The sequence below is a fragment of the Trachurus japonicus genome, chromosome 1 (genome assembly GCF_045865225.1).
Source record: "Trachurus japonicus isolate A0001 chromosome 1, Traja_1.0".
Classification (NCBI taxonomy): Eukaryota; Metazoa; Chordata; class Actinopteri; order Carangiformes; family Carangidae; genus Trachurus; species Trachurus japonicus.
Window position 1 is genome coordinate 23479968 of NC_140907.1, and position 24424 is coordinate 23504391.

At 43.4% G+C, this 24424-nt stretch overlaps 1 protein-coding gene across 1 annotated transcript in view; it reads left to right on the forward strand.

The window, feature by feature from the left end:
* The window catches only part of cntln (centlein, centrosomal protein), a 79504-nt gene that overhangs the window by 30635 nt on the left and 24445 nt on the right, over positions 1-24424 (forward strand). The window contains exons 13-20 of the mRNA XM_085780961.1: positions 2989-3105; positions 9789-9889; positions 12571-12668; positions 13905-14434; positions 17499-17565; positions 19390-19471; positions 19832-20103; positions 23887-24129. Of these exons, the coding sequence (XP_085637087.1) occupies positions 2989-3105; positions 9789-9889; positions 12571-12668; positions 13905-14434; positions 17499-17565; positions 19390-19471; positions 19832-20103; positions 23887-24129 (1510 nt within the window). The remainder of the gene's footprint in view (positions 1-2988; positions 3106-9788; positions 9890-12570; positions 12669-13904; positions 14435-17498; positions 17566-19389; positions 19472-19831; positions 20104-23886; positions 24130-24424) is intronic.

A 24424-nucleotide genomic window follows, 5' to 3' on the forward strand; every position in this document is an offset into this window, starting at 1 on the left:
TGTCATTAATATAAGGGTCTTGTTGTTTCCATTGTCTTTTCCCACTTTTTCTATCTCTTGTTTCTTCTTTTCCGGCGGTGTCTCTCCGAGTCCACTTTAAAATGTAGCTAAAGGTGCATATGTTTGGTGGCCACGCGGGAGCAAAGTGTTGACCCCGTCAGCTGTTTTCTCTCAGGGTTAATTAAAGAAAACAGCAGTGCAATGTGAGCCCGTGTGAAAGTGGAGTGAGTGTGAGAGTGTGTTCAGCGCTAGGCTCGACTCGGCTCATGTCAGCTCAGCGCGGCTCAACAGCATGTGTCTGAGACAGTGGGAACAAAGACAGAGAGCTGTAGAGAGAGAAAACTCTCAGAGTCAACACCAGTTGTGCCTCTGTTATACATTTTAGCAGGTTATCAAAGAAATGTTGGTGCGCTTTGGTACGCTGCCCGAAAACCTTGATATTTGCGAGAGGAAAACATGTATGTTTCTATAATGAGACCAACTGGGCTGTCGCTGAGCTAAGAAGTCCTAGGGCTAGAGTTTATTGTCTCAGTGTCAGCGTATCTGTGTTTCATGACTGATTTGACATGAAATTGATGCAATAGGCAGCTTTGCCCTTTTCAGTCAAAGCCCTCCATGGCACCAGCCAGTCACTCAATGTTATGATCCTGGCATTCATTTGGCATTAAGCCCCATCCTTAAATAGCTGTTAAACCCACTGGGGTAATGCCAGCCTGAATGAGAGACAATAGAAAATGACTTAAATACTCCCATTAGTGCTGGGAAATCAGGGCCCTAACAAGTCAGTGGGGATAGGCGTTGAGTCTCATTGCATTTCGAGCTTGTTAGGGATTTCCCTCTTGCCTCCATGCTGTGTTGTTGCCTTTTTGGAAAGATGCGGGGGGTCGGTTTTGTTCCCCCTTTGTGTGCAGGACAAAACAAAAAGACAGCATCTCCCCCCTTACCTGCTACACACTGTATATTTATGCACACATCATATACATACACATATGCATATTGACACATATACATGTGTGTGTATTAGACTTGAGTGGGACACGGCTCTCAGACTTTTTTCAGACCCCCTTGCATATGTACATTAGACCCTAACATCATTCTCCTATACCATCTAGATTTCAGTTCCCCTCTTATCAGTCTGCATCTCCCATCACCAGAATACAGTATTGAATCAGACAATTGGCTGCTGTATGGCCAGCTGCCGGCTGACGTCACACGTGTCTGTGAGAACAAGCTCCGCCCAGGTCAGGACAGGCAGCCAATCGTAAAGCTTCCATTGGTTCATCAGTATGCAGGCAGTGTGCAGTTGGCCAGTCCCAGTGAAACTACCCTGCCATTCACCATTACCACCATATTTTCCCAAAATGGCATGAAGGAGAGGGGGAAAAAGCCAACTTCTTATTTATATTAGAGAAGGGAAAAAGTTTTTTAATCAGACTGGGGATGATGGGGTGAGCAAATAAAATTAAAGGTTATTAAAGCATCCGTACTCTGATCAAAGTTGCGCCCATAAACAGATTCCCCCTGAATCAGAGCAATTAGCCGCAGCGGCATGGAAAAGTTCTTTCTATTTCCTCCTGCTTAATAATGGAAACTTGGATACCACAGGGAAGGAAGCACTGAGGCCTGAAGAAGATAGCTCTCTCATGGCTCCATGTTCAACAGCTTTTAGGCCCACTGTAAACAAATTAAAATGTATAAAGCTTTACCGTAATAAAGCTTCATACACCTTTCACAAGACACGCAGCTGATACACTACATATCTAAAAAAGAGAGACAGAGAGAATTAAAAACAGAGCTGTGGGTAAATTATCATGTACTTTCACAGCTCTAGGCAGTGTTCAGGTTGTGCGGACTGGATCCACTGTGTGCTTGCAGTAGAATAAGTAAAAGTGTATCAATCTCTGTGACTATACAGTGAGATTATCCTTTAAGTAGCTTTGCACTCTGGGAAACTCACCCGAGCCCACAGATTGCACACACATACACTCCCACATACATACACCACGAAGAAGTTCAAGGGCTCCAAATTGCTCACAGGGGCATTAGCAGTATTAAATGAAAACATTTGCCGTTTCTCAGTAGCCTCCAACTCCCAGGCACCAGGGTTTAACTAGTATTAGCGTAGCGTGGCGGCGTCTACATAGCCAATAATGACCACGGTAAAAGGAGCCCTCCGCAATAGCAGTGACCCTCACAATCCATTTCCACACCTTTACCTCATTGATTGAGTGGAAATGAGAAACTGTAGTGTGTGTGTGTGTGAGCATGTGTGTGCGTGTGTGTGACAAAAATGGTATTCTCTTCTCATCTGCTACTTTTGCAATCTGCAGATTTCTCACTAAAAGCCGCTTTCGTTCGCAAATGAAAGGCTAATTGGAATTGAATGTGTTGGGCTAAGACTGATTGATGAGATGGGCAGCGCGCAGGGATGCAGTTGGGGGGCCGTGAGGACGGTGCGCATGTGTGAGTTGAAGTGGAAGTTCAATGGAGGGAGCAGCTACTGGGCGCTGCAAAGTGTCATTAAGTATTCATAAGTGAGGTGTAGACATTTGAACGACCTCGTTTGGGAGTGTGTTTTTGGCCATTATTTACATTTGCATGGCACACAGGGAAATGCTTCACTGCCCTGCCACACGGATGGTGCCCTGGGCTTTAACAAACATGCATACGTGTGTACATGATTTGCCACTGAAATGTCAAAGTCAAGGCTGCTCATTTGAATACTGCTAAAGATGGCTGAATAACAAAAACAGAGTGAGACTAAGGGGCCTTGTTACCCCATGTGTGAATTGGCCAGAGGGAACAAGGTAATATACACCATCAACCCGTTTCCCTTGTTAGTAGTTTGCTTTCTAGGTGTGTGTGCATGTGTGTGCTTTTTGTATGTGAGATTTTTCTTGCCTCTATTTTTGCTCTATTGTCTTTATAAATAAATATATATACATATTGTGTGTGTGTGTGTGTGTGTGTGTGTGTGTGTGTGTCCAGGCCAGGTGGAAGGACTCGTCGTGCAGAGCCGTGGCAGCTAAGACAAGAGAACAGTGATGCCGTGTGGAATGAGCTGGCCTACTTGAAAAACCTCACCAGGAAACTCTCCCTTGAAAAGTAAGTCACCTCTTGTCAAAGTGCCCGGGGCCCACGCATAGACATGTGAACGCGCGCACACACACACACACACACACACACACACACACGTTTGTTTAAAATTGTTTAACTTTCTCTCTCTTTCACACACATACTCACACACTCCCACTGTCCCTTCTTGTTTGTGGGTGTTAAAATTTGAGTGTGCCCTTCCCAACTTCACAGCATCCACCTAGCCCTCCACATCATTACCAGCCAGCAGGGGCCAAAGCAAGATCATTAGACTCTGTGCTCATTTGTAAAATTGGCTGCCCAAAAATTCACACATAAAAGTGCAGGAAGTAAAATCACATTATCAGAATCCCTGGCCGTGTCTTTGTGAAATAATTGCATTTTTAATGGAACGTTTATGCCAAACTGAAGTCTTGTTGCTGCTGTTATTAAGTGTGTATCAATAAGATCCTTTACATACCGTACTTGGTGGTTCGTAAGCTGTGGTTGTGTTACTTGCACAAATGTTGACCTAGAGCAGAGTCACTTTTGTAATCACAGTCTGGCTTTTCTGCTTTTCTGCTCCTAGTTTTTCCTCTCGGTCCATCTTTCTGTCCTCCCGTCTGCATCTTTTAGTCTGTTTCTGGGTGCAGTACAGTATAGCCATTGTCTTGTTTGATCTAAAGAAACCCCTGTAACCGTACCACTGACGCTGACCTACTATGATGCTACACAAAGCATGGCCTAAAGCCACAGTCTTCCTCTCCCCTATCTCCCCTAGCCTTCACCTCTCCTCACCTCTTCCCTCCTCTATCCTACGCCTCTGTGCCGTCCTCTTCCTGCTTGTCTTCCCAGTTGCCTCCCTCCGGCCCTCTGTGATGCTGCAGCAGGCTGAGGCCAGAATTCTGGTACTTGCCCCCCCTCCTCCACCCCCCTCCACTGCTTTCCCCTCTGCTCACCCCCTGCCCTGTCCTCCTAATCCCAGCTGAGCTCATTATGATATAGCCCGGCTGCCTCTCTCCAAGCCTGAGCTGTCCGAGCTAATTACAGGCTAGCAGCCCCTGTGCCGCCGATGCTGCCTGTTAAGGGATGTCCATCCGCCTGCCTGCCTGCCCGGCCACGACTAGAGCTGAGCAGAGCAGAGCAGAGCACTGGATGGTCTGGGGGTGGGGCATTGGGTGGGTGGTGTGGGGTGGGGGTTGGGGGGCAGCAGACTGTAGTGAACATGCAGGGTCCTTGGAACTGACCTGCGAGGGGAAACCACGAGGGATGGAGAGCGGCTGGCGTCTTTCCTAGCTGTGTAACTGGCCTGTCCTCCGGGGTTAGTGTTGATCCCCTTCATGTGCCCCCGACCAGATCCACCTCATCTCCTCCATTCACGCCCCCAGGACCCCTCCTTACCCGGGTGGCTGGTGCAAAGTTGGCTGGGATCTTTAAACTTGTGCTTTAGAAAAACTCTCCGTTCCAGGGCACACACACACACACACACATACACACTCAGCTCAGTGTGTTTAACTAAGCAGAAGCAAACTGTGCATCTTTATTCCACTCCTTACTTTTCCTCCATACCTGTTGTGAGAATGAAGAGACAGAGTTTCCGGGACTATGGATGAAGCCAGCGTAACCAAACAGCTTTAGTTCCCTGCAATGCAAATTTCTGTTGAGAGGCAACAGAGAGGGCAAATGTGTGTACACGATAGTGCAACAACAACAAGAGTTCCTCTAAGCATAACTGCCAGAAAACTCTTGGGGCAAGCAGTTACAGCTTGTTGTTCCGTTGACCGTATTATAATGATTGTGCTTGTGAAGGTTATGCTAGATAAGTGTTAGCAATGATCCACTAATGGCTAATTAACTCCTGGCAGCTTAAGAATTTAGGGCCAAATAAAGACCCCTTATAAAGCTTTAAATGCTTAGTGGCGGGCTGTAGAGGAGAGACTGTTTAAACTCCATTTGTCTCTCATTCTCTTCTTCATTGTCATGAGATTGTGCACAGATGCTCCTCATCACCTCCTCCAAGAGGAGTAAAACAGTGTCTTGAGGCCCAAATGACCATTCCCCAGAATGGGTATTGCTGGGATAACTCCTGCTCAGTGGGTCCCCATAGTGTTAAGAGATGGTTATGAAGCACCGGCCCCCTGTAATGTCTGCACTTGAATAAGGTGTTGAGCAAGAAGGTGAACCAGGCCTGTTTCTCTGCTCTTGGAGCTGATTTACTGGCTCCCTGTGGCTCATTTTAATGAGCAACAGATAGTTTATTCTTTAGCAACTTTTACTTGAACAATTTAGCATGCACGTACAGCATGAACTACAAACACATTTTATGTGCTTAACTACTTTGTAGCTTCATTCTTTGAGCTTGCATGACCTAGTATTTCACCACTGAGCTGATATAGCAACTTTATATTAACAGCACATGATGCTGACCTAATCAAATTAAGCACAGGTGGACAAGAGGATGACATCCTGAGAGAGTTTCTCGTACTGTAAAGTTAAATTAGTTCTATATGTTCTCAGGTTCATTGTATGCCAATTGCCAAATATTAATGTTGATGCTAGTTTTAGAGTTAGTAGTAAAACCAAACAACTGAACGGGTTCACTTACTGTTTTGCAGTCTTGTGTTAAAAAAAATAAGAAAAAAATCTGCTTACTAGAGAAGTTCACATCATGCACGCTTCTCTTTATAGTCTGTCACTTTAAAAGCCTCTTTTGATCCTCACTGGACTCGTCAACAGTAATTTATGAATTTAACCTTTCATAAAAGTACAGGACTGCTAGTTTTCTGCTATCATTATTAATTCATCAAACATATTAATTAAAAAAAACACCTCTGCTTTGTGTAATATTGCACTGGCACATTCTGAACTAAAGACCTATTGAAACTCTCAACATTTAACCACGGTAGAACATCTCTGAAGTGCACAACGGAGTGTTTTTAAGGCAAAAAGGGAAAGACAAATAAAATCAGTTGACATCGTGGATTATTTTTGATTGAGATTTCCTGGCAAGAAACTATGGGCAGAGTGGGCTGGAGAATTCGCAGTGGGATCATTTTATCTGCCTCATTATGCATCTGTCTGCGGCACTCCATGTCCATGCTTGTTAATTGTTGTTAAAGGTCTGTTGGTAGAAAGAGGCAGGGATTATTTAGGCCCCATAAACAGAATAAACACATGCAGTGCATCCTCAGACTTAAGATGCTATACTCAGACGACATCAAAGCATAAATTAGCTAGCGATTACTGGGGAAAAAGCCTTTGAGATCATTTGCTCTGCAGCAGCCGTGAAACCTCCTCTGTAGAGAGTGACCATTATGGACGTGAACCTCCCCAATAAGCGACGTTGACTCTAATTAAGTTTAATAAAGTTTACCCTGATGTTCCTCATATTCCTCTATTTCTTTTCGTTTCATCTTGATTTGCTAAAAGGTATTAGAAGTAATGAGAATCTTTTGCCCCCCGGACGAGGGCTTAGTTGGAGGAGGGACACATTTGCTCAAACACACACACAAACAGAATGTATTATGCATGTTTCTAAATCAGACAAGTTAGGTTTTTCCCTCATTAATTATTTGGTAAATTAATTATTGTATAAAAAAGGCTTTACACGTAGTAATTATGATGCAAACCTCGCTGCACTATCAACTCTACTCATCACAAGATAAAATCAGAGCACAAAGAATGTTTTAAGTTATTTCAAAGAATCAAAGACAATTCACTTACAGTACTTTAATGTACTTTGCCATCTTATATAAATAGTCATTCAGTGCAGAACTGGTATGTACTTGTGCAAATGTCCTTCATGTCTTCCTTAATGCAACATTATTGAATTGTTTTATGTTATATTGTGATACCTTGCGGCATCAACAAACCTATTAAAAAGGGAATACTGTGGACAACCTAAGTTGTTTCCACCAGTGATTATCGCATGGATTCCTATTTACCTCTCATATAACTGGCCTGTGGCTGGAGAACCCAACTCTTAAAGGCTCAGTGTTGCTGCTGCCGCTGCGTCGCCCACAGGTACAATACAGCATGGAGCCATGTAAACTCCACCAGTCGCCATTTCTGCTGACAGCAGTGGCTTATACACCCAAACTCCCCCCATGAATGAGCAGCCCTCTGGCCTGATTTTAACCATGAGGGAATCCCCCCCACACCCCAAAAAACAAGATTTCTTTCCCCAGCGATAAAAATGCCAGAGGTGTTTTCACTTTCTCACCCTATTCCCTGCTCTTCCTGTGTATTTTTATGTGCCGAGCAAGAAACCAAAAGGAGGCTGACATGTGAAAGCACAATAGCTCTAGATGATGTTGTGTTGTACACCCCTGTGGATGGAGGCTGGCAGTTTGTGCTCTAAGCTGTGTTAGGTGCAGCACAGGTAGGGATGAGATCAAATGACATGGAGTGGATAGCTCAAGGCTGAAGTTCTAGCGCTGCAAATGTTTTTAAAACGGGGCCAAAAACGCGACGTGAGACACAGACTTACATTGCAGACCACATCATTACCAAACATAACACATGTCTGTTGCCTTTACTTTGATTTCTGCCAAGAAACTTCTTTTGCTTTTATGCCCACTGACTGCTATTCTACCTTAGGTGAAGCGGTAAGTTGAGAGGGAATTGAAAATTGTCCAACTTGGTTCATTTGATTTGTCATTCAGATAAAAAAGAAAAAGACATGAAATACTCTATAGGAGATACCGCTGTATATTTCCTTGAGGTTAGGATTTTTCTTGGTGCTACCACAGCATTACAGTGGTGTTGCTGAAAATAGTAAGCATCTGTTTATCAAATGATGTACGTGCATACTGCAAGGAAGCAACGTGAGAGACTGTAAGGGAAGATTTGACTAGACACTATCCAAGGAAGCAGTTTTGTTCAGTCAAGAATGAAATCATATTTTCGAAATGTGTTTTAATGTGTCACCTGAGGAAACAAGAAAATGCGGCAGAGACTGTAGAAAGAGATGTTTGTATTTAACGGTTAATTTGAAAGGGAATTTTAAGTCATTGACCAAATTAACCAAAAACATTGACAGATAGACTAATTCCAAATGCCATCTGTTGTTTTGACACAAAACTCCTGGCACTGTAACATTGTGACTCACATAATATAACTACAAAATTAACACAGGTAGCAAAATGGTATAGCAGTCACTACTAACAATCTGGCCAGCAAAACACATGCACCTGGATTAATTTAGTGTTGCATTTATATTCAAATTCACCAAATTACCTCTGCTAAATATTGAAGATAAGTCACCAAATTTGTAGTATCACCCTTGTTATCCCTACATGCAGCCCTGTAAATCCTCTCTATGGCAGACGGACGCACACAATGCAACAACCGAATCTCAAATGCAGTACTTCCATCCCTAGGATGTTATGATGTGAAACTGGAGGCCCGTGGCCATTGAACTCCCATCTGCAATCCAATCCCTTCCTCATCCAAGAAAGTATGCCTATCCTTCAACAAAATTGAATGTTTTGCATATGAACTTTGGTTTAGCGTCAATACTATCAGCATCCAAAAAGGCATAAAAGAGAAACATGAGATGGAACAGGCTCCTACCACATACTGCATATTTCAGCTCGTTTGTCCCATTAACATCCTTGACACATAAGGCAGTGCCGGTGCCTCATCGACTTGAGTTCATTTATGGAGGAAAATCTATAGAGGAGCGACACATATCCATCTGCTTCCTCAACCCCCCTCAGGGAGAGTCATTTGTGTACTTATTTAAGCTGCGGTCAGCCATTAGACCGAGCCTCTACTGGACTGTGTGGGCTAAAAAGCTAATTACTTCTCTTCCCTGCGCTGTGGCGATAACTTTTCCCAAGTCATTCTCTTGGCACATGTATGGAAAAATCTCTTGGTTGATCTAGCAAAATTAGATTGGTTGAAACAGGTGTCTAGTTTAAGTTAATTGCCATTATGCTCATCATAATTCACCACAACCACAAATGCCCTTTTAAACCTCATACGCTTCAGAGTGTATCACGCATGCTGTACTCGCCACATGCCTTAAGAAGTCAGTCAGAATGAGGACCTACTGTTGTAATGAGGTTAACTGAGGGAAGAATGCCACTACAGTAGCAGCAGCTTGTTTCTAGCATTTCTCTCTGACTCTGTGGAGCAGAGGGGAGGGAAATTAGGTGTGTGTTTCAGGTGTGGTTGTCTCATGGGCTTGTGTGTATCCTCAGTAGACTTCAGTTGGGGTCCTAATAATAACTTGAAAGTGCAAAGTCTCGAGCATGGCTCCACATAATTAGCCTTTAGCAGAAATCAAGCTAATTGCACAGAGGTAATTGGGCACTCTTTCCAGTCTGTTTGTCTGTTATGATACACACACACGCACGCACTGTACTTTCCTACCTTGGCGTTTCATGTTGCTTGTCACTTTGATTTCCAGATGAATTAAAAACCATTTTAATTAGTTGATTTCTTCACCATGTCGTCTTTTCTTTTGGGAAGAGAAGCCAGTTCACAAGAATCAGGTTAAAAGGTGTTTTAAAAAAAAAGTTTCTACAGAAATGGATTCCACCGTGGAATCAGAAGTGATATTTGTGGAGACTTAAAAAGATACTCATTATACGATGCTTGTCTTGGTACTGATTTCACATTTCTTTGTTGTTCCTTTAACATTTGAAGAGGAATAGATCTGACATTACAGCCATGTGAAATAAAATGTGTAATATTTGTGACTGCAGAGCCGGCTTGGAGGAACAGCTGGACATGCTCCGAGTCCAGGCTGCTATGGACCGGGCCACAGTGAAGGAGCTCCACCTGTGTCTTAATAATGAACACAAAGGTGAGCGCTTACATTACAACCAAATGAGCATGATTCTTTAAAATCACATTTTCTCACAGCCTTTTTACAACGTTTTTTTTCTTCTTAAGAATAATAGTTTTTCTAAATGAAATTTTAAACAATTATTCTTATGTTATTGTTTTTTTTTTAATTCTACCCAAGGATGTTGCCACAGGCTTAAAGAATAAAGTAAAAAAAAAACTGGCAGCACTAGAAATATCACTTGTAATTGCAGAAAGTATGTATGCTTAGCATGGCAGCACCTTTAAGCTATCCTTTTACCTCTTGGCCATGTGTATTAGTGAGCAGAATTAATAAGACAACTCCCAGTGGAATTAATAGGACAACTCAATTAAGACTTGATCAACTCCTTGCAAATTGATTGGGAGATCAAGAAGTGTTCATCTTGTCTGCGCATATCATTCCCAATGTTAAAAAGCACATTGCTTTTAATCCAATCTGCACCCTTTTGTCAGACACTGACCACTACAGCCAGTGGCCTTAATTAACCCGTTCAATAACACATCTGTCCTAGATCACTTTAATTTTCTCCGCAACGAATGATAGTGTCTGTTGCAGATACAAGCGTGTGATTTAAAGGATGCCACTAATTAAAATAGTGGATCCTCTCCTATTGACAGTCTGGTCAGGAACACTAGGAAATAAGCTTCTTCGAAAGGACGTACTTAGTTTTACATCTTGTCAGACAAATAATCAGTAAATCTAAATGTTACACAAGAGCCTGAGTGTCTGCTCCACAAATTATTTTCTCACTTTGTATCACATAAAAATTAACTTTGCCCAGATTTACAAAAATGAATGCCTTGCATTAACTTTTAGACATTTCTGGTCTGACAATGCTCCTAATTGATACAATGTCACAAGATGTTAAAAACACTGGTTATTTTTGTTGTTTTACATGAAGCCTTTTCTGCTCTCTGTTTTCTCACTGTGCATTATTTTGTCAAAATTACTGTTGTAATTGTAATTTACTGTTTATGGAACAAAACTCACTAAAACAGTGTCTGACAATTATTTTTTAAAGGAAAAGACTGACATTGTAATACAGAATGTGATTGCAGTCTTAGAAGCTTTTAATTCATATTCAATTCAGGAAGTGCCGTTGTCAGAGTGAATTGTATTTTGGGATCACTGTGGCAAAGAATAACTTAACTTTGTAAATCAAAAGATAAAGTAATTATAAATTTAGAGCAGTTACATCTGGATGAAACCAGTATGTCTGCCGGCAAGAGGAAGAAAACTCAATATTATTAAGAATAGAATTTGTGAATGGCCACAACATTTTCTCTTGAAGAACCTCTGTGACCCGATCAAAGGGATGGAGGGCTGAATCGCTCACACCGGGATCACACTAACGAAAGGCAGCAGATGAAAGGAACAGGGCCTTTGTGTTGCAGCCCATGAGGAGACATGGGAGGGACGTTAATATATGCCGCAGTGCCAGGACCTCCTCCAACAGTGGGTGACTAGGGAGCCACCATGTCTTCTTATCAAGGTAGTGCTGAGGTGCCAACTCCCAAGCCACCGGCACTGGAGCTGGATAATTGTCTCCCAACCTGGTTATGTACCCAGCGAACACGGCAGCCCTCCTGTCCTATTTGGTGCTCTGTTTGATTGAATGTGACATGCTGGAAAGACAAAAGAGCAGGCTAATTCAAAGTAACAAACTTCCCTGGGCAAAGCGTCAAATGCAAAGCAAGGGAACAGCGGCTCCTCAAAACATAACCTCTCTCTCTTTTTACTCTCTCCTTCTATGGCCTCTTTTTTTCCTCAACTCACTCTCCAAAAGATCAACTGACCTGTAAAGTCAAGGTCCTGAATATTTAATGTTTCCAGCCTCATTGTACAAATTATTTTGGTCGTCCCGTCATGAATGTTTAACCGGTGAGAACGAAAGGCAAAAAGTTTTATATTATTTTGTGTTGCCCCTTGCATCTCAGCAGGCATGATATTCCTCCTTCTGCAGGTATAGACTGTATTTCATAAACTGTATATCAGACAGTGTCACTGAGGCCTGTTGTGAGGTTTATGTGCTCATAAATATGTGCGCTTCAAACCCCCAAACACTTTGACTCTTGTATGCATTCTGTTGTTATCATAAAGACTAAATCATATGTTTGCCAAGGCCACTATTGAAGTTCTCGGCAAAAAGCAGCATGTTGGTCTGCAGAGATTAGTTGTCCATTGGGGAAACACAGTGGACTACAAAGCAGTGCAGCCTGGGGCTGTGAGTTCACCAGGGATTCAAACACTTCTCTTCGTTTGTTTAAGATCTCTGGAGAGAGGTTGCACATTGCATGTCCCAGTGTGTTTGCTTTTGAACACTTGTCCTCCTGTTTCCTCCTGGACTTCTAAATAAAATATATTTCTGTTAATTGGGGGGAAAAGGGCTATTGGATATAAAACAGTTAGAAACAGTAGGTGGGTTTTTTTGCCGTGAAAATTTTAAATTCCCATGAAAACAGCATTAGTGATTCTGTGTTCAATTCCTTCTGATTTGATTGACAAAAGAAGGAAAAAAGAAACTGGACCCTGGGAAGGAAATTAGACCTTAGTAATGCTAATTGATTTAATGTACCCTCTTTATTATCATTCTATTGATTGAGCAGCCTGGGTTTGACACATCGTGTCACAATAACGAGCTTTGTTCCTCTTTGCAGAATTGCTTCACAAAGTGGTGGAGGAGCACCGGGTCAAAAGCAGCACTCCGAAAAAGCCTTCTGTTTCTTCAGAGCAAATGGAACAGTCATTTAAAAAGGTACAGCACTATGCCATCACTAAGTGTTCTTTGTCATTGCCAATAAAAGAAACCCGACAGAGCCATAACTGCAGCACAATGCCTCTCTCGGAGACTTTGGTTTTGCTCTATCAAGAATGATTTGAAAGTGTTCTCACTCTTGGAGGAATTGGTCACGCACACTATTCCAAGTCAAGTGTGAGCCATGAAGTAGTTTGTTTTTCTCACAGTTAAAAACAATTCTGGGAATAGCCACAAATAATAAACTGCAGTGGTGGAGGACTGGAAACCGGACGTAAGTTATTCTAGAAACCTTTTTTGTTTTGTTTTGTAGCTGTTAGTGGGATGCTCATGTTTGTGTGCACATGCTTTTAAAAACCCCTGCTTGCATGAGTTTATAATGCCCCCCCCCCCCCCTTCTACCTTCATGACAGTGAATCATCAAGAGTAGGGATAGCCATCTAATTTTGTTTGAAAGGTACCAGGCTTCACCAGCGGGCAGAGTGAGAACCAAATAAAAGGGAAAAATCGCCTGGAGGCACAAACCCAGCAGGCATCCACTGTTCTCTTAAACAGTCTCCACCAAAGATCTAACAAATAGACTAAGTGCTCTTGCTTGCTGTCTAGTTAGGGGTGATCAGGGTAAGGGGGTGCCAGCGAGATGTCCACACTCTTGCCGGGCTACGGAAGAGAGTGTTGCTGCCCTCAATGGTCCAACCAAACACACAGCATAAACACTCACGAGAAAATGGCAGTGGAAAGAGAAGCCACTGCCATCACATGCAGGTCAAAACCAAGCATTGGCCTTTCCCATTGTTTTGTTAGAAGTTTAAGTATTTATGGTAAAAGAGATGGACATACAGTATACAGGAGCACAGGGGCCCCTAACTTAAAATTTTAGAAGCGCAAGCAGAAAATTTTGGGGTGCACACCGTAAATCGACTTGCAAAGCAAATATTCACATTTCCGTTTCCTTCATGATACTCGCACACATTGGCCTGCCACCTGTAATGCCAGATTCCAGATTCTTTGAGTCACCCCTTACACGTTGCACCAGTGTTAAAAAAAATATTAATAAAGGCAAATTTACTGGTTGCTCATGCGCAAGTAGATGAAAACTATATGGAAATACTTAAACTGTATCAAATCTAGGGGCAGTCCTGATATAAAGTCAACAATCCTGACTTTATTAAACCACTGACCTCACTCCATATCTCTGATTGTTTTTTGTTCTGTTTTGTTGTTGTTTTTTTTCAGATTGCACAGCTGGAGTGGAAGATGATATCCCTAGAGGAGGAGACGGAGAGACTGAGAGAGGAGAAAGAGCAGCTACTTGAAGCCAACAAAGACTTGGTCCTCAACTGCCGCAAACTCCAAGCCTCCCTGGATCACCTGAAAACCCAAGAGGCCGTTCGTGAAGAGGCCGCCCAGACCCAAGCCCGGGCCCAAGGGGAGCGTCACTGCAACGAGATCGCGGCTCTAGAAACCCGGCTGTCCGCTACTCAGAGAGAGGCTACCAAGCTCCATCATCAGCTGCTGAAGTTGAGACAGGAGGTGGGGATTCTCAGAGCGGCCAGGGACTACCACAGGAACCGTGCAGCAAGACCTGTGCGGGCGGGCGGCATCGGTAGCAACATTAGCAGCAAGGTCAAATTCAAAACAACAGGACTCGGAGGTCCATCACGCCAGAGCAGCCACCGAACAGTCAGCCCCAATCAAGCCATCAGCTGGCAAGGCCGCAGCCCCAGTCCCACTAAGGACGAGTGGGAGGACATGAGCGTAGATAGGTAATGATACACACGCACACACAGAAGCACTTATTCTCACTGCCTCTCGCCTCATTATTTTGGTGGTAGGAGTGGAGAGAGGGGTGGGTCGGCTGAATTGTGGGGGGGCCACGCTGCATCAAGGGGACAACGTGCATATGCAAAGCGTAAGCAAATGGGTGATTGAATTTCATTGTCTGTCTAGTTGGTATTCAGAAGCCAAAAGAAGAATGCAAGCAAGAATGATAGAGAGAAGGAGAGAGGAGGGGGGGAAAGTACTGTCAGATCCTTTGAAATATCCTGGGACGCCTTGCTTGGAGCTTATTGACTGAAATTTGCATGCAAAATTAGCCACCTCTCCACACAAAGTTGAACCGATGCCAGAAAAGCCCAGGGATAAGGAGGCCGCCAAAGCCTTGATACCTTCCAGTGATGCCATTTTCATGCACTAGTCATGCTATCCCGAAATTGACAGTTTGGCAGTTTGATTTAATTTACTGGTCCTGTGCATATTCACTAACCCCCCCTTGACAGCACTAAGGATCCCCCCTGCAACCACCAAGCCCCCCCTCTGCCAGCCACCTTCTCCATCCACACACACATACACACACACACACACACACACACACACACAGCTCCACAGAAAGCTAACCCCACCCTGTGTCTGGTCATGTTGGTTATCTTGTGGCATGTCAATTCACAAATGTGTGTGTGCTACACTTATTTCCTCCAGCCAACCCCGTAACCTCGCTAACACACGCTCACACACACACACACACACACACACACACTTCCTTTACAGCTTACCCACCCACCCTCCACTCCACTCCCCCTCTCCTCGCCTTAATTTAGTTAGATAAATTTTGAATGACCCTACTCGGCTCAGTACCAGATGTCTACAAGCTGTTTAACACCCTCTAAATTAAGAACCATCGACAGTAATTATTCCATGTATGTTTTATGCAAAAAAGCCACTGAGCCAACATTTATTGAGTGATGGTCGGAATGATTTGATTTCAAACACTCAGAGCTATCGCTGATATTTATTTCCCTTCACTTTCTCTCTCAGTATGCCTCTCTCTCTATCTGCTCTCTTTTGCTCTGTCCTACTAACTCGCCATCTCTTCACCAACTAATTCATCTGACTGTAATCCACCCCAGCTCTATCCACATGAGGCCGTTTAACAGGGACTGGGTGCAGCTATGCCCTGCTTTCCTAATGCCTCTCCATGTAGCTAATAAGCAGCAGTCTAATATACGCTTTACCTGAGAGGAGGATCTAAGTGGATTTGTGAAGAAGTAGTCTAAACTGAGATGTTGTCTTATTTAAGGCACCTGTCAACTGATTTGTTACTGTAAAGCCTTCTGCGTCTCTTATCTCACAGGGGTCTTCTGCAGCAGTATGTCTGGTAGGCGCTCCTGGAAATACAGTATTTCTGCCTAAGGAGCTTTGGCCTTAATAGTGCCAAATAAAGATGTCAGACTCGTTAAGGCTACTGCCAAGTCTTTGTTTTTTCCCCCCTTCTTTTTCTCGCCGCCTCTGGCTCGCTCTCTCAACTTTTGAGCTGCTGGGGGCGGCTGACCATTTTGAGGAGATCATCAGTTTTGTTGGTGCGCAGGACAGAATGAGAGCAGTGGGTATGGAAAATATCTTACTGAATGGTCCTGCCATGTTTTTATATACTGAATATGATCTTGATCACTGTGGGAAGACACTATCTTACATACAGGTGGCAAATTACTGGCGACAGAATGTAATAATAAAGAGCCAAGATAGCTTACAGTAGTTTCTAAGAGAGATGGAGGCTAACCACAAACCATCACAAATCATACATTTCCCTTCCTGGAATTGTATCAGGGTGATTTACAGCAATTCTTCACAAGAGTATTCAGTGTGTTGATGTGTTTGCTCTGGCTGAGGAGTTATACATTACATTATTTATCACAGGGTTGGTTCCTGGGCTTCCTGCGTTCACGTGTCGACACATCCTTGACTTTCCACCTGCGACTAAGCACCTGTATTTCTCCGCTCATTAATTCAAATTTTTTCCTTAAGTTTGTGTCTGAATTTGACCTGCACAATTTTGCACCCAGCCTGTAACTGCATAAATATCTGCATATGTACAGTATGGGTCCAAAACACAAGCAGTCGTTCACATGTCTCCCTTGAAGTACCCTCATAACATAAAAGGACGGTATTCTTAATCATATTAGAGACTGTCTATGAATGCACATGCAGAAGATGACTTCTTGATCACTGATTGGTCAGAGTATGTATGAGTGTGTGTGTGGTATTTGTCAGTTTGAGTCTGCATGTCCTGTATATATTGACATAAATAATAAGATGATTTTATATTTGAGTTCACAAGGCTGAATTAAAAGTCGGGCCTGTCTGGCTGTCTCACAAGCAGGAGCAAGGTAACGTTTTTCATCAAATGTGAGTAACCTTGGTCTTAGTGGTCATGATTAGTGATCCTCAACAAGTCCCTGTGCCCTCTTCCAGACCAGGTTTAACCCTAACTAGCCCCCAGTCTTGTCATGTTCCAGTTAGAGCCTCTCTCTGTGGTCTTTACCTCCGCTGATTCTCCCAGGCCCCACCTTAATAAACCCGCCAGCGTAAATGTCACTGGCTTCCACCTCCACATCAAAGGTCACTGTCAATAAACCTGTGTGTGTGAGCATGTGTGTGTGTATGTGTGCGTCTCAGGAAGCCCTTACCGTGTGTCCATCAGATGCAACTTTGCTTGGCTCCGCTCAGCCGTGCCTCTCACACACGTCTGTCACACACAGAGGGCTAATGAAGGCCACAGCCGCTCTCATACATGTTGATGCATTCACCATCAGCACCAGACACTGCAGCTTTTCACTTAATTTACACCCACATTTACACTTCCAGCTCAGAAATTGGATGGGACATTGATTTTCTGTTGCAAGAAGGGGGGGCAAAATGCACATATTTTTGCTTGATGTCAACTAAATCAACCATAAAAGGTAAATTGGATTTTTGTTCAAGGGTGGTACTCTCAGAACCAGCGTTATGGGTTCAACTTCTGGCCTGTAATAACCCTCTCACCTCTCTCTGCAGTGACAGTGGTGAAGAGTTCTCTGACAGTCTCAACAGTGTGCCTTACAGACAACGCTCTCACAGAAAGGTTGGTTTCCTCTCATCCTTTAATTTCTCAGCTACAAAAGTAGAAGCTGTAAAAGCATGCCATGAAAATAAACCACCTTAATCCTATTTACTCAGTTTATAATATAATATATATGATATTATTCAGCATATTCAGAGTAAAGTTGACCACATGTATGAAGGAAGATAATCTGTTGAAGTGACATGCAAAACAAAATCGAAGCAGAATTTAACCAAAATTTATTGTAATTAAAAACAGGAGAATTATATATATGCTCAATTATGTACAGCTACACTACTGCAGTCAAACATGGGTAAGATTAATACCATGATGACACTGAGTCCATATTGTTGTTCCTAAGACAGTATTTAAGCAATGCATTGAATAGTAAAATGCCCCTGGTCTCTTTAGTTTATTCTGACAGAATTATTATTAGAGATCTAGGAAGACGTTTTTTTGTGACAAATGTTGCTTAATTTTTAGAGAGGGAACACGTATGTCTTTGACAATGTGGAGAAGGAGCTGTCCACTGCAGCCACTGCCTTAATAAACAATCGAACCTCTGCACAGGCTTCTGGGAATGACAATTGCACCAATCAGCTGATAGGACAGCTATTCTGATGATCAGTAATTGTACAAGATCTGTTTTAAAAGTAAATTTCCAAACATTTGCTGGTTCCTGCTTGGTGTACTGACTTTTTACTATGTTTTCTATTTTATTACAATTGATAGACCAACAATTTATTAACTAACTTATAAAATAATTGTCAAATTAGTTGTCTACTACATAGTAGTAGTTGAGAGTTGCTGTAACAGTTTGTTGCAGGGCCAGTCCCTTTACACCTGCAATCACAAAGGCTTTCTCATGCGTGGTTGTGGGTGCTCTTTCTTTTCCATCTTCTCTCCCCACCATGAAATCAATAGGCCTGGACCCCTTACTCTTGTCCACATCAAACCACTTCACAGCAGGACATGGCAGCTTCCAAACCCCAGAGAGATATGTCCGTCAAGAAGGGAGATGTAGAAAGGAGAGAGGGGGGCCTTTAAAGATATTCTGTCTTTTTTCTCCTCTCCTCTCCTTCCCTTTTCAGAAGGAGGGGAGCAAGGTAGAAGGTGGAGAGGAAGAGAGGGTTGTTGTTGTAACTGTAACCAGGGAGCTGTCAGGAGGACCCTTACTCTCAGATCCGCTTTAGTTTCCCCCCACTCCAGATCTGCTAAATGTGCCCATCAGCTCCTTGGGGTTCATCGCCATGACAGCCCCCTGCCCCCTCACGACGTGCTATGTCACAAACCAAAGGGTTCATCTCTCCCTTCCCCTCTCTGCGAGGCACTGTGTGATCAAACCTGGCACTGATCAAATCCTACCTGACCCCCGTACAAAGGAAACAGGCAGAGAGGAAGGAGCGGTGGTGGTGGTGGGGAGGGTGGGTTGGGGGTGGGTTTCTTCTTTGATGTCACTACAAACAATGTTGCAGTTGGGAGGTGTCACACACAGGCACTTATGAGTGCAAATGACTATACACTCACACGCACACACACACACACGTCACAGTGCAGGAGTAAATCAGAGCTTTCAGACAGCGTGATTGAACAAAGGCGGCATTTGCAAGCATCTGTCAGAAGTAATATTCTTACTGAGGAGCGTTCAATTTGAAGTCAGCCGAACACGCTCAGGTGAATTATTAAAGCACAGGGTGATTTGTCTTGTCGCGTTAAACTGAGCAAACCCTGTGATCACAGTGTCATTATGAGCCGCATCTCAGGAAGCACAACATGTCAACCGGTTGTGTTACATTAAACAGCTGCTTTTCATCACCGTCTCTTGACTTTTTCTGTTTCTCTCAGCCCTACAGGTGTTCGCTGATGTCAAACACGGAGGCGCCAGCAGCACAGTCTCACAGAAAACAACCCCACGCTCTGGCCCGAGGTAACACAAGTTTTCCTCTTTCACACCGATGCAAAACTACAAAATTCTAATCGACTATTAATTGCAGCAGGAAAAACACTGAATGCATGTACGTGCTGTCGATCAGAAACAAGTATGTGAGAAGTTAACAAGGTTTGTTTTTTGTTGCCTTTTTTTTTCTCTGAGAACTTGACACTCCTCAATTGGTTATAAATGGAAAATGTTAATCATTCAAGTTGTTAAATATATCACACTCCTCACTTGCGCATACACAGAGGTCCGCCTGTTAAATCCCAGCAGTAGCGTCTAAATAAGGATTTGGAGTTTTTTCTGTGCACTTGTCAACTCTGAGGCGCCTGCTTATGTACTTCTTCCTGTTAGATGATAAACAGCATGAGCCCTGGGAACGAGGGACGAGAGGAGAGAAAAGGAGGTGGAGGAGGAAGAGGATGCTGGTGATGAGGACCCAGCGCTGCTCCTCCTCTTCTCTGCAGCAGCGCATAGAGTCCCTACAGCGTCACATTGACATACTGAAAAGTGCCAGGAAAGATGCCGTGCTCTCAGCCAACGAGCTGCGAAGGGCCAATGAGAAGATCGCGGCGCAGCTCAACTCCCTTACAGAGAAACTCTGCAGCAGCAAGCAGCTCACACAGGTAACTTAGGGGCGAAAAAAACAAAACAGGGAGATGAGGAACAGGGAAAGCCAGCTGTAAATGTCGGGAAGTTTAGTATTCGTCTATCTTTGTGTTTTCTGTGGTTCTTTTGGATTTGTTTGGAGCTGAGAGTACAGCAGTAGCAGGTCCTTTGCCCTTATCATGCTTAATAAGTGTGGCTGACAGCCTACCCTCGCCTGTGGAGGTCAGCACCACGGAGCACAAGAGAGGAGGAGAGTCTCCTTCCCTCTCTGACTCTGCTGTTGTCTCGTCCTGCTGAATGTTTTACTAAGCCAGTTCTCCACAACAATCTGTGTCACTGGCAGTTGCATTTCTTCAAAATACGTGCACTTGTGTGCGCGGACAAATACACTGTGACTGAGTCCAGCGCCACACACTCATTGAGTTATTTAGTACCTGCCTCCAGGTAGGAAACTCTAAAACTTGATACAGACTATTAATAAACCACCAAGCACTTTGGCCCCTAAACAGTATCTTTCCTGTCAGGGCCTACTTGCACACACCAACATACTGTATGTACATGCACACACACACACACACACACATGCACTTGTTAATCTGACAGGCAGGAGACTTCTTTTGGTGAATCCAGACATAGCAGCAGTTTGCTGAAGGCACACTGGACACCTGATTAGGTGTATGTTTGTGTATGTCTGTATATTTACTGTGCGAATGGTAGAGATACAGTACATGCACTTGTACACAGAGGTCAGAGTGCAGCCCACATAGTGTTGCTACCTAGGAAGTGGCCCTTGTGCTCCTGATTGCCGGGGCCCAACGAGACCTTAGACTCAGACACAGCAGTAACGGCACATGTGTGTACACACACACACACACACACACACACACACACACACACACACACACACACACAGTGTGGACAGAGAGGGAATTGTTGTCTTCCTGTTTGTTTCCTCTTTCTTTGTGCAGTATTAATGCCACTCCTCCAGAGAAAGTTGCAGCTGACTGATTGGCCAAAGCCAGGTCTTGTTGCCCTCTCTGGAAAGGGCAAGAGGTGATGGACTTTGGACTTGTTCCAGTCGGTCCTGGCCAACTCTCCAACTAAAACTCTCTGCTTGTAATTGGCTTAGGACAGCCTCCACAGGGGCCATCATGTGAGAAGTAGCATGGCAGTTTCACAGAAACTTGTTTGTGTTGCTCTGTCTCCTGATCCTTCGGCCATTCTGTCCTTCCCTTGCTGTTTCCGTCCTCGCCTCCCACCATCATTAAGCCTTATTTCCTTATTCCATCTCTTCTCCTTGTCTTCCAATGTGTTTCTTTTTAACCCCACTCCTCCCTGTGATCTTGTGTGAGTTTAGATCTAAACTCACACAATCCAAATCATACTCATAAAATCACAGGATTGTAAATTAATCTAGATTAGTTTACAATGTCCTAATAACAGCATTCATTTACTGCTATTTCAAATCTACAATATTAGAAAGGAAGAGGCCTGCGGTGGAGAGGTGTGATGTGCTTTGTCATGCTGCACTCAACTCCCTATGTCCCAGCCTAGTGGAACATTTGTTTAACAGCATGGTGACAATTTCATCACTGAGTTACGAGCACCATGACGATGATCCCTCACTGCACAGGAAAACTTTGTGCCACTGAAACAGCCGGTCAGTCTGTGAACTCTGATGGATCTTTTACAGCATTCACCTTCATTTTCTCTGTCAGATAAGTTGCATGGAAGTTTGTTAAAAGCCTATGTTTCTTGCCCTATCTGATTTGGGGTGATACAGTATTAACTTTGAACCCTCAGAAGATGGAAACTTTTACCAGACCTAAATGTTGTTATTGTTTACATAAAGTCCGAAACTATAAAATGGAGACATAATATGTAACTGAGTCTGGAATAATCCCTAAGGTGTCATAAGAAGCTTAAAAAAAACTCAGGTGACAGATGAATCATTTCCGCCTAGTTCTACAAAAATTTAGCCCGTGACAAAATGTGCCAGTCATGCATATCATCCAAATACAGGATCATTTGGCTGCTTGGATTATCTACCTCACTGATTATCATTACTTCCCCACTTATTTTACTTTTCAGTGTACTGTGACATCGCCTTGCAAATTTACCAGCTTTATCTCTTTAAGTATGGAGTGTCCTGCCCTCCTCCAACATGTAAGGGGCCGGGATTATCACAGGATTAGGGAGTGCAACAGACACAACTGACTGAATTTAAAAAGCCCCAGACATTATTTACATTTTAATGATTGTTACAGCGCATAGTATAACACATAAAAAAACGTCTGGCCTGCAGGATGAATGCAGAAGTGACTGAGGGGGGTACAATAAGATGTTACACTAGTGTTGCTGTGGTTTATTTATGTTGACAAATTCACTCAAGCTTTTCTATATGCGCTGTTGGTGTGCAGCTGTTTCTGCATCCTATGTTTACTTATTTATCCTAATGATCACTCGGAGCAACATCATTTAGACTACTACTCAGATGAGAGAGAGAGAGAGAGAGAGAGAGAGAGGGACGTGTCCACCTTTCCTGCCTAATGGACCACTAGTATATCAGTCTATGTCAGTGTCATCTCTCACCAGGGCTGAAAATGGCCTATGAAATCAAAGCCTGTCTTACAGGAAGTGTCATCAATGCCACTCTTAATTCTTGCACCACTGCCACTGCCGCCACAGCCCCACTTTTCATTCTCTACACCTCCCTCTCTCTCTATCTATCACTCCTGCTCCTCGCCCCCCCCCCTCCCAGGGGATATGGCGTGTGCGTCTTCAACAGAGCAGAGGAAACCTAAAACAAGAGGGATTCTATTAAAAGGTGTCAGCCAGCAACCAGATATCAATAACCTCCATGTATGCAGAGCAGAGAGCAAACCCTTGGGAATCTGCGGTTTCACTTGTGTGTGTGTGTGGGGTGTGTGTGTGTGTGTGTGTGTGAGTACAGCTGTGCATGTGTTCCAGTATTTACCCCATGTGTGCAGCATACATCTTCATGTATCATGTCTCCTATTTGTGCCATTAAGCATTCTTGACGTTTGATACGATACCAGATCAGCTAATTGTGGCAGTATTGAACCAAACTCGCAGAGATGTGTTTCTATCCCATATTTTCTTAATAAGGCCCCTTTTTTTTAACTCCACCACACACACGCATGTGGTTAAAAATGTTCACCTCAGATGCTTATGTTTAGAATCACTGATACACTGTAGTTTGTACATGATCAGCCAGTGCCATTATCGCTCATCACTCTAAACCCAACCGCTCACCAAATGCCGAACTCTCCCCGTCCCAAAGTGCTCTCTGATTCTGCAGGATGGCTTTATTATGCATGCCAATCACTGTGAGAATTAGGCCCTATTGACCGGACAACAGCATCATCTTTTTCCTAATTAGCATAAGAAAGGAGTTTTATCACAGACGAGATATTAAAGCTGAGCCTGTAGCTCTCCTGTGGTTTACACATACACCATTTCCAACATATTGTGTTTACTTTGTCTCTACGTTTATCATATTCATGTAAATTGAATTAAAATAAAGACATGTGTAAGTCAGAGGATTCTTTTTTTCATACTACACTACTAATGTATTTTTTCATTGTAAGGCAGAGAAAGCAGGGTTTTGGTTCACCTCAGTATATACTGTACCTCCCATCACTTTTTAACTCTCACCATAATTACAAATATTTGCTCGGTTTGATAGCGGTGGACAAAACTTTTTTGTTTTTCAGTTGTGCCGTCGTCAGCAGTAGCCTAGCCCCACTAACTCGGATGTCTGTTCGGTCAATCCGCAGAAGCTGACCTCTGACCTGCTTGGTGTGGAGCAGCAGAAAAAGGTTCTTGAGATGGAGCTGGAGCAGTGGAGGCAGATCAAGTTCCCCCAGCAAACTGCACCACCACCACCACCACCACCAGCAGCAGCAGCAGCACCTGTAAACGCAGACTGTACCTGCCAGGGCAGAACCATGCCTGCATCAGCTAACCCTGCCCACCAGGCTCTGGAGGTTGAGGTCAAACTACTTCAAGCCAAACTTAAGGTTAGTTGGTGTAACTTACAAATAGAGCTCCAAAGTTAATGATTCCCCTCGTGCTTTGTTTCATTTTGCCAACCATATAAAGAGATTGATATCTTAATAGAATAAGGGTGTTAAAAACTGGGTTTATTTCCCTTTTCCAAAACCATGAATAGAGGTTTAATGCTGTTTGGCGCAAAAAAAATGTAAGTAACACCTGTCATTTTTGTATGTTCAGTACCATATGAAGAAGGTCTGCGCTTCAAACAAAAACTACCGTAATTTGTGAATTTTGCACATTTTTGTTTGAATTTTCTTC